This window comes from Chanodichthys erythropterus, chromosome 18 (genome assembly GCF_024489055.1).
Source record: "Chanodichthys erythropterus isolate Z2021 chromosome 18, ASM2448905v1, whole genome shotgun sequence".
Taxonomy (NCBI): Eukaryota; Metazoa; Chordata; class Actinopteri; order Cypriniformes; family Xenocyprididae; genus Chanodichthys; species Chanodichthys erythropterus.
Window position 1 is genome coordinate 507,036 of NC_090238.1, and position 16,493 is coordinate 523,528.

At 37.4% G+C, this 16,493-nt stretch overlaps 2 protein-coding genes across 2 annotated transcripts in view; both read left to right on the forward strand.

Moving 5' to 3' along the window:
- atp6v1c2 (ATPase H+ transporting V1 subunit C2) overlaps positions 1–10,713 on the forward strand; it is a 36,889-nt gene extending 26,176 nt beyond the window's left edge. Inside the window, exons 4-12 of the mRNA XM_067367613.1 lie at positions 5,203–5,297; positions 5,406–5,497; positions 6,201–6,299; positions 6,384–6,452; positions 6,706–6,798; positions 7,521–7,608; positions 9,931–10,028; positions 10,111–10,240; positions 10,618–10,713. Coding sequence (XP_067223714.1) covers positions 5,203–5,297; positions 5,406–5,497; positions 6,201–6,299; positions 6,384–6,452; positions 6,706–6,798; positions 7,521–7,608; positions 9,931–10,028; positions 10,111–10,240; positions 10,618–10,713 — 860 coding nt within the window. The remainder of the gene's footprint in view (positions 1–5,202; positions 5,298–5,405; positions 5,498–6,200; positions 6,300–6,383; positions 6,453–6,705; positions 6,799–7,520; positions 7,609–9,930; positions 10,029–10,110; positions 10,241–10,617) is intronic.
- A 3,130-nt stretch (positions 10,714–13,843) lies between these two features.
- ccr6b (chemokine (C-C motif) receptor 6b) lies at positions 13,844–16,285 on the forward strand. The gene is made up of 2 exons (XM_067368086.1): positions 13,844–13,915; positions 15,203–16,285. Exons 1-2 carry the CDS (start codon positions 13,901–13,903, stop codon positions 16,283–16,285), a joined length of 1,098 nt encoding a protein of 365 aa, XP_067224187.1. The 5' UTR covers positions 13,844–13,900.
- Positions 16,286–16,493: the final 208 nt, after the last annotated feature.

Here is a 16,493-nt window from a genome sequence, read left to right on the forward strand (position 1 = left end):
CACTTTTTAAAACTGTACTTAAGTGTGTTAAAAACATGAAAGTGTGCTCTCTTAAGTCCACTTAAGTAGCCTTTTTTTTTCACTAATATTACATTATCTGCAACTAAATGTACGTTTAAAATTTGAGGTACACTACAAGTGCACTTGTTTTTCAGAAGGGAAAGCAGTGCATATTTATTATTATCCGGTTCCATCATTCACAGTGACCATGTAAACGGCGCAGTGCTGTGTAGACGAAATGCCGGTGCAAGCAGAAATTTGGCACTGGGAATATTTTGTCGCACATAGCAGAGTGAACTACAGAACACTGCACTATAAAGCAATTTATCAACATGATCTTTTGCAACATAGGCTTTTATGAAGTATTATAAAATAACTGAGTGAAACTTATTCTAATCCTATGGCTCAGGTTAACACCAACCTCTGACCTGGTTATCGAACCTCTTGCTTTGGCTGTGAGATCTAACCCAACATTCAGGGTGTTAGAATACTAGGCATTATTCAAGGAACATTGTATATCCCTTTATATCTCAAAGGATAAAAGATTGATTTGGGCAAATCTCAGGCTTTGAATATGCATGTCCCCTCTGAAGCCATTTCATTTCAAAATCCCCCTTTTATTTAGCACTATCTGGATTTCAGTATTTGGGAATTAATGTCACGCCTAAATTAGATTATCTTTTTAAAGCCAAAAATTCATCAGAATCTGTTACACTGGTCGAATTTACAAACGCTTTTTTTGGGCAAACAGGATATAAGCGCTCAGAATTGTACACAATGTGAATCAAGACTTCGCCAACAGGTAGTGTGTGTGTGAGTCTTTTATAGTCCAGGTAGTGTGCTAACCTGTATGTGGCAACAGGTGATTGGTGTAGAGTGAACATGTGACTGGCAGGGAGGATTGTGGGAATTGTAGTCCGGGAACTGACAGGAACTGACGGTGATCGTGACAGTATCTCTATATTTCCTAATTTTTAATTTATTTTATTTTTTAAAAACTAATGGTCACCCTTTGCGCTTGTATGTGGGTTTTACAAATATTTAACGAATGAAAAGGATTTTAAAGAGCTTGTGCCAGATCCTCGTAACTCCATTGGATCCTCAGACTGTCCTCATAAATCCGCTCACCTCGTGAATGAAGTGCTGCAGTTTGGTCATCTCCTCTATGCAATGAAAAGCTATATAAAGATCTGATGTTTCTTTACTCAAAAACACTATGTCTATATAGGGTAATGTTTTATGTATTTGTAGAGCGGAGAAGAGTCTTCGACTAGAGGATGGAAATTAAATATAGCCTTAATATTAAATTATCAAATTTAACATAGCACAATTCGACTTGCTTTGGAACAAATAATATATTAATAAGACCAAAGATTGCCAGTTTCATGTACTCAAATTGAATTATGTCTCATGTTTAACCACTATAAGAACCAGCTGTAAATCCTCTAAGCACTGGCCGAGATGAAGCTGTTCTCGGCGGGTACACGAGCACTGAATGGCCGCTGATGGCCTGGAGCTCACATCTCTGAAAACGTCAAACAAATTGTAAAATAGGAGCTATTATTAAATATGAGTCACATAATTCTGGTCTAAACAACTACATTCTTGTCTAAAAAACTCTTAAAGGTCCCGTTTTTCGTGTTTTTTTGAAGCTTTGATTGTGTTTATAGTGTGCAATATAACATGTGTTCATGTTTCGCGTGTGAAAAAACACAGTATTTTTCACATAATTTACTTATCTGTATACCGCTGTTTCCACTGTCATAAAAACGGGCTGATGACTTCCTTGTTCTATGAAGTCCCTCCTTCAGAAATACGTAACGAGTTCTGATTGTGCCAGCGGGTCCTGTGTTGTGATTCGACAGCTCTGAGCGCACCGTGCCCGGAAAGGTCACGCCTCTTACCATAAGGTGGAGATGCACGCGCTCAGTGTTACTGTAAACATGTCTTTAATTTTACCCTATCAATTTGAGCCGGAATCAGACCCGGTGATTGGACTGCGGGATGAAAATAACAGCGTTTCAACGACATGGCGACAAACACACTCTACAAACGCAACTCTCGTGTATTCCTGTGGGAGGAGGTTATTCAAAAAACTGTTTTAGTGACGTCATTAAAGAAGGAAGTAGAGGGATGTAGTCCAAACTGGCCGTTCGATGTAGGCGACTTCTGTTAAATAAAATATCTCGCTTGGCATTGAACTTTGAGCTTTAACATTTTACAGATTTTATTTATACTCTAACAACAACATTACACACTAACTAAAGTTTGAAACATGGGATCACGAAGAACGGGACCTTTAAAACTACAGTTCGTGGTACAACAAATTTAGTATTCGCAAAAATTATGGTGCATTGCTCGTCCGCTATGACGGTCACTTCAAGCGGAGTGATACAAACGGTGAAAAGGCAGCAGTGCTGTTATCACTGAAATATCGCACGGCTATCAGCCAATCAGATTCGAGAACCAGACAGAACTGTTGTATGTATATATATATATATATATATATATATATATATATATATATATATATATATATATATATATATATATTAAATATTTCAAGGTATATTTGGAATCATAAAAAGTCCAGATGTAAACTTTCTGTTCTGATGAAACCAGAGGAGTTTGGTGAGGTCTCTCTAACTGTCAGATTTACTTCTGGTCTGCTCAAGTCAGATCAGATTCACTCAGATCAGATCTACGCTGGTTGAGGATTGAATCCTCGAGATGCTTTCCTAGACTGTTATGTTCCAGCATGTAACATTACTTAATTACATTAGCTAAAATTAACTATGAACTAATGAACTAATGAACTATTAACTATTAACTAATGAACTGCACTTCTACAGCATTTATTAATCTTTGTTAATGTTAATTTCAACATTTACTGTACATTATTAAAATCAAGAGTTGTATTAGTTAACATTAGTTAATGCACTGTGAACATGAACAGCTTATTTTTATTAACTAACGGTAACAAAGATTAACAAATACAGTAACAAATGTTTTGCTCATGGTTAGTTCATGTTAGTTAATACTATTGTTAACAAATAAACATTATTGTAAAGTGTTATTAATAATACACAAAAAAATCAGTCTTTGACTAACATCTTCACTGTCACTGTTTTGGAATGGAAGGATGTTAAGAAGGCAACAAGTACTTAGCCATTCAAAATAAACTGTCTCTTTAATCTCCCATCGCACTTAATCCTGATCTTCCTCCAACTAACAGAACAGCTGAGCTGGTCATTTATTTGATGATGGTCTATTGACATCATTCCGGTTTTTAAGTCATGAGTTCAACCTTCCCAGGAATTATTTTTTTTAAATGTCTTTAATTACGGCACAATTAAAAGAAAGCAGTTTACAATTCGATTTCGCTGATGTGGAAAAACAGCTTTTTTCTTTGTTTACTTTAAGGGCCCTATAATACACCCGGCGCAATGCGACACAAGGCGCAGCGCAAGTGTGTTTGCTAGTTTGCGTCCGGCGCCGTTCGCGTTTTCCCGTTCAGCGCCACGTCCTTAAATTAGTAAATGCATTTGCGCCAGTTAGTGCGCCCATGGGCGTGCTGGTCTAAAAAAGAGGTGTGTTCAGCCGCATTGCCGGCGCATTGCTATTTTAAGGAGCTGAAAATAGACTGGGCCATAGACCCACTCAAACCTGGTCTAAAGTCTAAAGCCAATGGCGCGTTGGTAGAAACGGCGCCTCTGGGCGCGTCCACAGTGCGCGTTGACTTTGCTTATTACACACAGGGATGCGCATCACACAAACGTGCCAAATATTAAAAACAAAAGGATTACAGTGTAAAAGAATATTATTGTGTAGGCTACACAAATATAAAAATGTAATGATGAATAGTCATTGCGTGTATTAGAATTCAATTCAGCCTATTACTACTTATAATGATGAACGAAATTGGCTAATTAATTGAACAATCGTGCCAATACACACACATATATATTAACTGACTCATCGCCAACAAATTCCACCATGTAAATATCAATCCGCCATGGCGCGAGCGCATCTCGCTCTTAAAGGGAATGGGAGATGACACTCTGATTGGTTTATTGAACGTTACGCCCATTACTCATTAAGAGAATAGGGACAACCCATTTCAAAAATGCGCCCCGGCACACGGACCGTTTTTCCGTCGTTAAAATAGCAAAAGTGGATTTGGACACGCCCTGAGTGCACCTGCGCCGTGCGCTTTACACTTTGCGTTTAGATCGTTAAAATAGGGCCATAAATAAGAAGATCTCTTCATTATACACATTGCTGACTAATGTTGGTTTTTCAGCTTTTGACTCTCTGCGGTCAGTTTGGGAAGAGATTTAGGATTAAGTTTCAGTGGTGATGAGTGGTTATCTGTTTGTACATGTGTTTTCTCAAAGGTGCTTCAATTTCAGTTTTTTAACCACAGCCCGCCTTCATAAAATTTTCCCAAATTCCTCTCAGTTTTGTTTTAAATGTAAAGCTGACATTGGTATGGTGATGCATGTGTTTGGGATTGTGATAAAATCAAAACCTACCGGAAAGAGATTAACAAAATTACTCAAACATTTATTGGAAAATCTTTTGTTCCATTTCCAAAAGCATATCTTTTGAAGTGTATCGCTGATCTGTGTATTTTGATCTGTGAACCTTTCTATATTCTTGGCAAAAAAACGTTTATATATTGCCCTTGACAGTTACTTTCTTTTCAGATATGGCCTGTTGTAATCCCCCCCCCCCCCTTTCCTTTCATTGTTTTCTTTGTTTTTTATGCATAAGTATGCACATATGTCTAAAGATTATAAGCTAAATTTTAGTTGTACCTGTCGCTGTGAGATACCACTACCACTGTTGGTTGTTTAATAATAATAATAATAATAATAATAATAATCGAATAAATAATATTAATAACTGCTCAGAGATAGACAGTTTCTATTCAGTAAATCTGACTGAATCCTGATGATTTAAGCAGTTAATATCTACACTTAGTGGACTGTAGCTACACTGTGTACATGTCACTCCACAAAACTGATTAAAGGACGTATTCAGTATAGTAATCAACAATCACTCTGTTGTAATTATGCTGCTGATCTGCTTACACAGTGCTAGAGTGTGTTGTGTGAAACAGGCCATTTCACCGAGAATATTCCTTTAATGTATTTTGTGGTTTACTGCTTTCTGATTCAGTGTGTCCTGATGTTTCAGTGGACTTGGCAACATATGTGAGCAGATTTCAGTGGGACAGAGCCAAATACCCCACTGCACAGCCTCTAAAGACCCTCACGGACATCATCTCCAAAGTATACACCTTATATCAAGCATGCTTTAAACAACAACAACTCTTTGTTTCTATATTTATGTCCTATCGGATAAATGTTTGTCTGTGTGGGTGGTTGTGTGTGTGTTAGCAAGTTTCTCAGGTGGACACCGAGCTGAAATCACGCAGGGCTGCTTACAGTCAGGTGAAGGCCAGCATTCAAAGCTTTGAGCGGAAAAATGAGTACGTTTTCATATCTACAAATAGTGCATTTTATAAAGGGACATACATAATGATCCATTATGAAGTCTATTTTTATAACCATTTTTTTTTTTTGCTTTGTTTTCATGATTTATTAAGTTTATTTGAACCAAGCCCATAAAAGGACATGGTGATAGAAAAATGTGATTGGAGGAAAATGTCTCAGGTTACAGATGTACAGATGCACGAGCCGCAGAGGCTTATTGATATCACTTTTGGTTTGAACGGGCCTTTATATTTGCCCAATGGGACTGACGCTAGGAGAACGCTTTCACCCATGCTGAGATGTCCATCAAGCAGTCTGAGGAGCTACCAGCCGCCAGCTCCTGGACACGGCGAGGGATTAATCCTTGAACGCTGCCGACTGAAGTTTCGCCTCCTGATGCCTGTTGACAACGGTATTTACTGCATTGCCGAACAGGCCAGAGGGCGAGATTGGGGTGTCAAGGAGAAAGGCCTTGTCTTCTTCTTTTATTCCCGTAAGACTGAGCCACAGATGCCACTCTCGCTCACAAAACATAATGTTTCTCGGGGGAAAAATGCAAAAAATAAAATGCTAGAGCATTGAATTATAAATTTTCCTCTCATCTCATATTTTTTTCCATCCCCATGTCCTTTTTCGGGGTTCCGTAAAACAGTTATTAAAGAAAGTGTAATAACCATCAGTACTGCTGTACCTCACCAGGGGAAGCTTGCAGACCCGTGCATTGACCAATATTGTGAAGAAGGAGGACTTGGTCCTGAATTCAGAGTACCTCACAACACTGTTAGTCGTGGTGCCCAGGTCAGTGTGAGCTCTGAGCGCAGATAGTTCACGTATTACTCATCAACAGTTTTCCTGAATGTGTTTGAACATGTATTTCTATAGGATGGCATATGCACTATGGGAGAAGACATATGAGTCGATGTCAAAGTTTGTGGTTCCTCGTTCCAGCCGGTTGGTCTCCACGCATGTTTGAGAAGAACTTTGTATTTCAGGGTTCATGGTCATGTGAAACCTGAAAATATAAATTTCAATTGTTTAAATATATTAATTGCAATGATTGATATATGACATATTGAGATCTGCCCCAGTAATATATAACATGTTATTTAAAAGTCTTTATCTAGTAATAATGAATGATTGGAAATGTTGTTGAGAGGTCATGGAAATTCAGTGCTCAAAGCTGGTAACCCTGTTGTTTTGACAGGAAGTTGGTTGAGGATGCAGAAGCAGGGATTTTCACAGTAACACTGTTTAAGAGTGTCACCAGTGAATTCAAAGCCAAAGCCAAAAATCACAAGTAAGCATACACTCCCTGGTGAAAAAGAAGCACAAAACAAGCATACTTTTTTAAAGAGTGCTTATTACAGAAATTTCATACCTTTAAAAAAATAATTTAAATCGTTAGCCTCATAGCATGAATGCCTAAGTAATTTTTTGGCCAAATTGTGATATCTGCCTTTGAAATATGATCTGGGCAATTATGCTATGAGGCTAACGAAATGCAAACTGAATGCAGTGTTTTCAGCACTTAACTGCATATATTAAAATGTATTATAGTTTAAAGGTAATGTTATTTTACAGTTTCCTTGTTACACGTCACATGTGGTTAATTACATGCATCTAACCCTAAACCACACCCTAATCCTGACCCCAGCCCTACAGTAAGAATGTAGTTATTCATTATTACTTACTACTTAATTACACTGTAACACAGCCACCTTAAATTAAAGTGTAACTGGTTTAAAAATTTAAGGTTTACTTTAAAGTAGGAAAAAAACATCATTAAAACATAATGATTTAAAATGTATTTTAAAGTAAAACTTTTAATTTGGCATTTGTAACAAAGTGCACTTTTTAAAAGTGTTAAGAAACAGTCATAAAAGTGTACTTTTATTTTATTAATATATTATCTAAAAGAAGTTTTTAAAAAATATACTTTTAAGATTTTAACTTAAATTTTAACACTTCTTTTGTATTTGATTTAGGCTTGATCATTATTGTTATCGTGTTGGCCAACAGGTTTACAGTGCGGGAATACAACCCGGATGAGGCCGAGAAGCAGAAGCAGGAGATGGGCCGTCTCGCTGTGGATAAGAAAGAACTGCATGTAAGTAAATCCTAATATCTTCCTTTTCATAAACACAAAACTATCTGTATTTAATAGTTCTTTATTGAACTCGGCATGATACAGAAGCTGTGACAGTCTTTTCCTCCCTATTGTACCGTATATCCGAGTGAAACGCTTCAGGAACAAGAACAAATGTAGGGCGGGGCTTGATTGTGTCTGTGGGGAATTGATTGGATGGTTGTGGTTTGCTATTGGTGGATCTCATGTGAGTGACAGGTTGCCCCGCCCATCAGAGAAGATAAGAGATGTCGCTGAGAAAGGGAGAAGAAGTTATCTCGATTCAAGATTACAAGTCATATGAATTAAAATAAATTATATTTATGGATAATGCATGATGCAATATTCCATAAAAAAAGATTCACATTTTAATCACTCATTATTAAGACAAAACTGACCACTGCATCAGTGATCTTGATTAAAACTTGTTCACCTGTGTTTGGCAACCTCTTTCTTTCTTTTCTCTTTCCTGACAACACCATCAGACTCAGCACTGCCATATAGAGTTAAATGCTGTAAGTATTTCACACATCTATCAGTCAGCTGTAATTAAGATTGAAGTGAGACTACAAGATGTGTTCAAAATGATCTTCATCTATTGATTTGTCAGAACACAAAATCTTACATTGTTGACAAAATTACCATATTTTCCATTTTACACATTTTAAGTAAATGCAGCTTTTTCTTCTTCTTCTGGCATTACAAATAGGCTCTACTTTGATATTGGTTGATTTTTAATCATTTTAATGTATTTCCATATATGACAGTGTTGGCAAAAATGTAGGGACAAAGTTGTGAAACCTTATAAAAATGTGATTTTTTTTTAAGTTAAACTTTTCATTCTCACAGGACATAGCAGTAAATGTACATATGTATGTATATTTTTGGGTCACACTTTAGATTAGGGTCCAATTCTCACTATTAGCTAACTATTAACTACAACTTTTGCCTCAATAAACTCCAAATATATATAAAATGATCTACATGAGATATATGATACCTACACTGTTGAATGCTCGAATCTGATTGGTTGATTTCAGTAATTTCAATAGGTCCTACAGCCTACAACCGCAAAACCAAAAAAACGAAAAAAAAAAAACACACAAATACACCGACCAAGCAAATAAATATAGCAAATATAATTATTGACATTTTTTTTTTCCACAATTTTATTTATGACAGCACATACTCTCTCGTTCTCTCGTAAGCTGGTAGGCTAATTTACACATGCTTATTCTCTCTCTTTCTCTCAGTGTGTGTGTGTGTGTGTGTGTGTAAGAGCATTACTGATTAGTCGAATCCCTCTTTTTGTGACAGGTCAGTGTATCTTGCTGCTAGTAGAATACAGTCTTCTTTTTCACCTAATAAATGTTGAATTTGTGTATTATTGTTTAATTTTATGAAATTAGGGCAAAGTATTTCGAATTTTGTACCAAATGTCTGATTTGCTCATAGTGAGGGCAGCTGGTGAGGAAGTGTTGCTCTGTGTCCAGTAGGGGCAGATGCGTCTCTCTCTGGGCAGCAGTTCTGTCTGGACCTGCCCGTCTCTACAGTCAGCGTGTGATTGCTCAGTCTGTACCTCGTCTTTATTCTTCATTTACAGTCTTTCACTGTACTCGGATATTCTGCTGTGCTGTAGTCTCTATTTAGGGCCAAATAACATTCAAGTTTACTTTGTTTTTCTCTTGTTTCAGTCCAATAGGTCAGGTCATAGTTTCAGTTTTGTTACCCCAGGTGAAAAAAAGTACACTTCTATAATGTACTTAAAGTGCTCTATTTTCACACACTAATTTTCTACTTAATATGCTAAATGTTCTTCTTTAGTACTTCTTAAGATAATCTTCAGAACATCTAAGTGTGCTCAACTGTGCTTTTTTGAGACAGCATGAAATATGAACTAAAATGTGCTTTAAAATACTATCTCTGTATTAAAAAAATGTATTTAGTTACCAGTCGTAGTACACTATGGGTTCAAGTGTACCACAAGTACTCTTGAAATACAACATCAGAGCAGTGTCTTGAGGTGTGGTAACGGAATAATTGACTAGTAATGCACACCCGCTTCGCGTCGTGTCCGCATTACCAGCTCGGGTGTGCATTATTTTCTAAGAATTCAACGACCCGGAGTCAATTATTACTTACATATTGATATGAGGACGGTGGTTTGGGGACAGTGAGACATTTGATTCGATAAAATGCAGATAAGAGAAAAATCAACTGAATTGCTATGATTATTTTCAAAACTAATGGCAGGTAAAAGTTTGATCAGTGCAGCAATAACAGGGTGCTTATTTGTCCCAACAGAGAACATTTGTGTGCTGGCTGAAGGTGAACTTCAGTGAGATCTTTGTGGCCTGGATTCACGTCAAGGTCCTTCGGACATTTGTCGAGTCAGTTCTCAGGTAAAAGGATCTCTTGAACAAGCAATGAATCACAGACATGAACAGATCACACACACATTACAGCTGCTCTGCTGTCGGTCAGGTACGGTCTGCCGGTCAGTTTCCAGGCTGTTCTGCTCCAGCCCAGTAAGAAGAGTATGAAGCAGCTCAGGCAGCAGCTCAACTCTGTGTTCAAACACCTCGAGCCAGCGGCTGTGACCGCTAAACCAGACGTAAGATTCTTTCTCTCCCATTTCCATAACCACTCACAATTAAAAGATTAAATAATAAATCATTAGTTAAATTAGATCAAAAGATTAGTTCGATTAGTGTTTATTGCATTTCGTCAGCACACTCTGAGGTGCAATTCATTTAAAGAAATTCACAGGCTTTCATGGTTGCAGCTGCTTTTTAAAACTTATTTTATTACTGATACTTTGCACCCGTTTTTGTTCTCTTGAACGCATCATGTGGGAACTGTGCTTTATTCACGTGTTTTAATGCAGTTCGTAACTTCGGATGAAAACATAGTGTTTAATTAAACGAGGACTTTATCAGAATGAACCCTGCTCTGCTCTTGTTGTGATGGTTTTGCTGTCACTCTTCTTAGGTGGGGCTTGAAATCCCAGACGGAAGCACCGGACAGCAGGAATATTACTCCTACATTTGTTATCCGATCAAAATTAATTTGGTGGATCCAAGTTAGTGCTAAATCATGAATGAACTCAGGAATTTTTGAAGTTATTTGGCACTCATGTTTCTGTTTTGCATCTTACATATTAAAATAAACTGTGACAAACAAATGAAATCCATGGTTACTGAGTGTCTTTTCCCCCGGTTTCACAGACAAGGAAAAGAAAAGAGTCAGAAGAAGACCTCTGCTGCTAACAAACCTACAAAGCAGCCATCCATTATGGGATTTTTCCAGAAGAAATTATTGTTGTTTCCTTTCATGGACTTTCAAAGTCTAGTCCTAGACTAAAATGCATGTTTGAGCTGTTTTAACTGAAAGGGACATTTCTTAAAATATGTCAGAGCCATTGTTTTGTATCCAGATGCAAACCAATAATGTTTTCTTCTAGTGTACGTTTATAAAAGCAACTTAAATATCCTTATTAAACTAAGGCCTGATCCTGGCTTAGTCTAAGCCCTGTCTGTGAAACCAGGCCTTTAAGTTTTGAAATGAATCCAAGGTTCCTTTAACCAACTACAAGGTTCCATGTTATCCCTAAAGTGTTTAGCATGCTCAGGATTGGTGCATGTGTGAGAGATGAGCATGTGACCTCACTCCCTTGGCCTCCAGAGGTCATAAATACATCCAGCTGCTTCATTACTGAATCAATTAATGACTCACTCATTAAGACAGTGACTTAACACCACCTGCTGGAGGATTTAGTTCAATATTTAAAAGTATCACTTTGTTTATTACCATCATTTTATATTTCTTTATATATTTATATTTAAAATATTACCTCATAGCATTATTTATGCCATTGTAATTGCATTCATGGCAGCATTAAACAGTGTGTAAATACATCTAGATGCAGCTTGTGCTACCACAGTGCAAAGATGGCTTTTGTTGATGCTGATTTCATTTGATTGAAATTGTTGGTTTAGTTTAAGTTATTGCTTTATTTATTATGTTAATTTGACAAAAAAGGACACATACAATTAATAGCGTTAGAAAAACTTTGCCTTTTTAAAGGTAAAAAAGGACATAAAAATCAATTTAAGGGATCAAATATTGTCCATTAATGGAAAGGTGTGGCTGCAGTGGAAGAGAGAGGTACGCAGAAGGATGTTAAACGCCTAACGGGGGTACGTCACTCTAGAAACTTTGGGAACCACTGCTGTAGGGTTTAGTGTAGGGTGCATGTAGTTTTCAAACACTATAGTGCATTAACCTTTAGCGCCACCCACTGGACATGTCATTTGAGAACCGCCTCTGGACTGCGTTCCAAATTATTATGCAAGTGACGTATCAGTAAGATTTCTGTAGAATACACATTCAGATTTTAGTTTTTCTAAGAAAATGTTTTTTGTTTATTTCTCCATGTCTTTTTAGATAACCGGGATCAATCTCAGACAAAATAATTTGCCAGATCTATGGAAACCCTACTTAGAGGTTGTTCCACATTATTAAGCAAGTCACAGTTCTCATGCAATATGGGGAGGAAGAAAGATCTTTCTGAAGATGAAATACCTGTTTGCTGCTCAACACTGGCTTTTTTTTATAGCTGCTCTTTTAATACAATTATTTTTTTTGACAGGAACTTTCCTCAATAAGCCTTTATCTGACCGAGTTCTGCTGTGCTCTAAATCACTCACAAATCTTATGATAATTCAATAATCTGCATTCAGTTTCACACAATATTAGTAGTTTTCATGCCTTTTGCACAACATTGCACCATTTCATGCTTTTCATCTTCAGAAAGATCTTTCTTCCTCCACATATTGCATGAGAACTGTGACTTGCTTAATAATGTGGAACAACCTCTAAGTAGGGTTTCCATAGATCTGGAAAATTATTTTGTCTGAGATTGATCCCGGTTATCTAAAAAGACATGGATAAATAAACAAACAAACATTTTCTTAGAAAAACTAAAATCTGAATGTTTATTGTACAGAAATGTCACTTGCATAATAATTTGGAACACGGTGTATATGTTCAACAACCAGATTCACATTCATCTGTTTCAGGTAAAACCGAACGTGCTTTTAGCGCCACTCACTGGACATTTCAGTTCGAAAGTGTCGCAAAATGTTCAAAAAGCAACACAATTGTCACATGTCTGTTTTTGCACCTTGTTCTGTTAGTCTCTTTGTTCAGTTTCCCGCCACTTGTTTGTATCCATGGTTACCCTCATTAGTTGATTTGTACCAGCTGTGTCTTGTTAATTAGTCTTAATTGCTCCAGTTTCCTTTTGTAGATAAGCACTCAGTTTCAGTTCAGTCTTTGTCCTGTATTGATTATGTTATATGATTATGTCTGTAGGTGTTATTTTCTGGTGGTTTAATTGTTCCTAATACTCCATTAAATGATTTGGAATAATATCTCCTTGATATCTCCTTCGTCATGCATTGAATACTAACGCCCACAGTGACAATAGGTTTGTTTGAGATCTGCGCAGAACTGATCACCGTGAGTTGCAGTTAACTGATGCTAAAACTAAAACTATTAAAAAAACACAACAAAATGACTAAAACTTTAATTAAAATTAAAGGGATAGTTCACCAAAAAATGAAAACTCTGTCATCATTTACTCATGCTCATGATGTTCCAAACCTGTATGAGTTTCTCTGTTGTGAAGGATGTCAGTAATCGAACAGTTGACGGCCATTGACTTCCATAGTAGGGAAAAACAAATACTATGGAAGTCAATGGCTACTGTCGACCGTTAGATTACTGACATCCTTCAAAATCTTCTTTCAGTTCAACACAAGAAACTCATACAGGTTTGGAACAACATGAGAGTAAATGATGACAGAGTTTTTAATGAATGTTTTAAAATAAATTATAATAATAAAAAAAATGAATTCAAAATATGAATAAAAACTATAGTAATATCAATATCAATGATATAAAAACAATGCTGATCTTGTCTCCTTACAGAGATTAGAGGTTTAATTAGAGCTACTCGTTTGGAGATCAAAGCTCTGGACGTGGGTGCTCAAGCTTTCTCACTGGTGTAGGTGGAAGAAAAGGACATCAAAAGAGAAACTTTATCAGATAGCAGAAGAGGGAAACAAATGAGATGGTTTTATCAGTGCAGTCTGTGTTTGTGACAGTACACCACATGATCTCACATGCACTAACATAAAGGAAGAACTCCACACTGAAGCAGGAGCTGAAATATTCCTCTCTTCTCAGATCAATCAGAAGAACTCTGAAGATGAGCCGCTTTGAGGTACAGTATTTTAAACACAGATATTAATTTGATGAAAGTACATTTGTTCACAGTCGATTATACAGAAATGTGCTATTAGAACTGTGTGCTTTTATTCAAGTCAAAGTTTGGACATAATGAGTGAATATTAGATTTGTGTCATCTCATTTATTTATATAATGGTTTATTCAATACAGATCGTTTCAAAGCAACTTCACGTTAATAAATAATAAAGAACAGTGTTAATCTTGTACAATTCATTGCATATGAAACAAATTCAATTTCAGTAGTCGTTATTCAGCTCAAGTCAATAACAGTGTCAGTGTTGCAAATTAATGTCATTCCCATCGGTGTGTTAAATCAATAATATTAGTGAATGTCTATACTTTCTGTCTATACTTTATACTGTTTTAATGAACATGTTGGAGTGAGTAATATTTAAAAACGTAAAATGTTTTACTTAAAAAAAGAAGTAGATGCGTTCAGAATGTGCAGAAATATCCCTGCAGTACTGTGTAAGTTCGGTAAACAAGACGCATATTTTAAACCAGGACACAAACGCCTTTCATTTATGGTAAATATGACCGTGCTATCATTATCTTATCTGATATCTGTACAGAAGCAACCATGATGCAGAAATATTTGCATTGCTTCCCTCTCACACATGCAATTAGGCAAAACTTGCATTACCTCATGAAACGGTAAACTTTAACATACTTTTAGCGTACTTATCGTGGACGTATTATAAAAGAATATAGTGTGAACTCCGTGTTAAGTGCAATTAAATGAAACTGTATTATAGTTTATATTTTTATAATTAAATGCAATTAGTTGAACTTTAGAGAGTTTTTTTTTGACCGACCCACTTCTTCATATGTAATTCCATAATTACTTCTATTGTCTTTTAAATCTGGTTAAAGTGCAGTTCTGAATGTACTGACAAGCATTTATAGTAAACTAAAATATACTTTAATGTCATTTCCCTTATGTATGTTAGTAAACACAGAAATGCACTTCTTCAAAGCACTACAAAAGATTAAAACAGTGATTTAAAATGTACTTTTAAAGTAAAACTTAATTTGACATTACTGTAAAGTACACCTTGTGTAAAGTACTCTCTTTTATTTCGTTAATATTATCTGCAATTACAGTAAAGATTTTAAAACACACTTCAAGTGCCCATTCAATACAATCAGGTGCTCTTCTTTTTCACAAGGCAGGAGCTTCTGTCTGATCAAAACCCTGTGAGTACTGCCTGGTTTCTATTGCTCTTTATAATTTCTCTCCATCCGTCTCTTTCCTCTCAAGGTCACTCATACAGCTATGAGTTCCGACGTGATCCCCGACTATGAATATAACTACAGTGATGATGAAGATATACAGCCTTGTAACCTGACAGGTTACCACGAGCATGAACTGCCAGTCCAAACGTACATCTACTCTCTGATTTGTGCGCTCGGCCTGGTGGGCAACGTTTTGGTCCTCCTAACGTACTGCTTCTACAGGAAGGCAAAATCCATGACCGATATCTTCCTGGTTAACGTGGCGTTGGCGGATCTCCTGTTCGTCGTCGCGCTGCCGCTGATCATTTACAACGAGCAGCACAGTTGGAGCATGGGCACATGGGCTTGTAAGTGTCTGCGAGCCGCCTACAGCATCAACGTGTACAGCAGCACGCTCCTGCTCGCCTGCATCAGCGGCGACCGCTACGTCGCCATCGTCCAAGCCAGGCGATCGGTCCGGATTCGATCGCAAGCTCGGGCGTACAGCCGGCTCGTCTGCTCGGTCATATGGCTGCTTGCGTTTATTTTGTCTTTGCCTACGTTCATATATTACCAGGTGAAAGAGAAGGAATGCATGAACATCTTTGAGGAGGACAAAACCGCCATGCTGATGAAGATCCTGATTCCCAGCCTGCAGATGGTCGTGGGGTTCTTGGTGCCGCTGATGGTCATGACGTTCTGCTACTCGTGCATCATGGCGACGCTGCTCAAAGCCAAGAACTTCCAGAAGCACAAGGCGGTCCGGGTGGTTCTGGCCGTGGTCCTTGTTTTTGTCCTTTGCCATCTGCCTTACAACGTGACGCTCCTGGTCTACGTCAGTAAACTGTTCAGTGAGAGAAAGTGCAAGGGAGAACAGCTGACTCTGATGACGCTGTCCATCAGCAGGAGCGTGGCCTACCTTCACTGCTGCCTGAATCCCATCCTCTACGCCTTCATTGGGGTTAGATTCAGGAGCCACTTCCTTCAGATCCTACAGGACTTGCGGTGCCTGGGGAAAAAGTACATTTACTCGGGACGCTCCTCTCAGCAGACCTCTGAGCTGTACGTATGGGCGAACAAAACCGTCGCCGGACACAATCATGACAACCAGTCGTCATTTTCAATGTGACAACGTAAAACGTCCGACAGATCTCTGTGTGGTTGTTCTCAAGAAAACAGTGAATGATCTTGTGTATAATTTACCAAAATGAAACTGAAGTACTGTTATGAAAAATATACTGTGTATTTTGGTAACACTGTAGAATAATGTCCCGTTAGTCAATGCATTACCCAACAACGAGCAATACATTTGTTTACATCCAAGAAGACGTGTAATA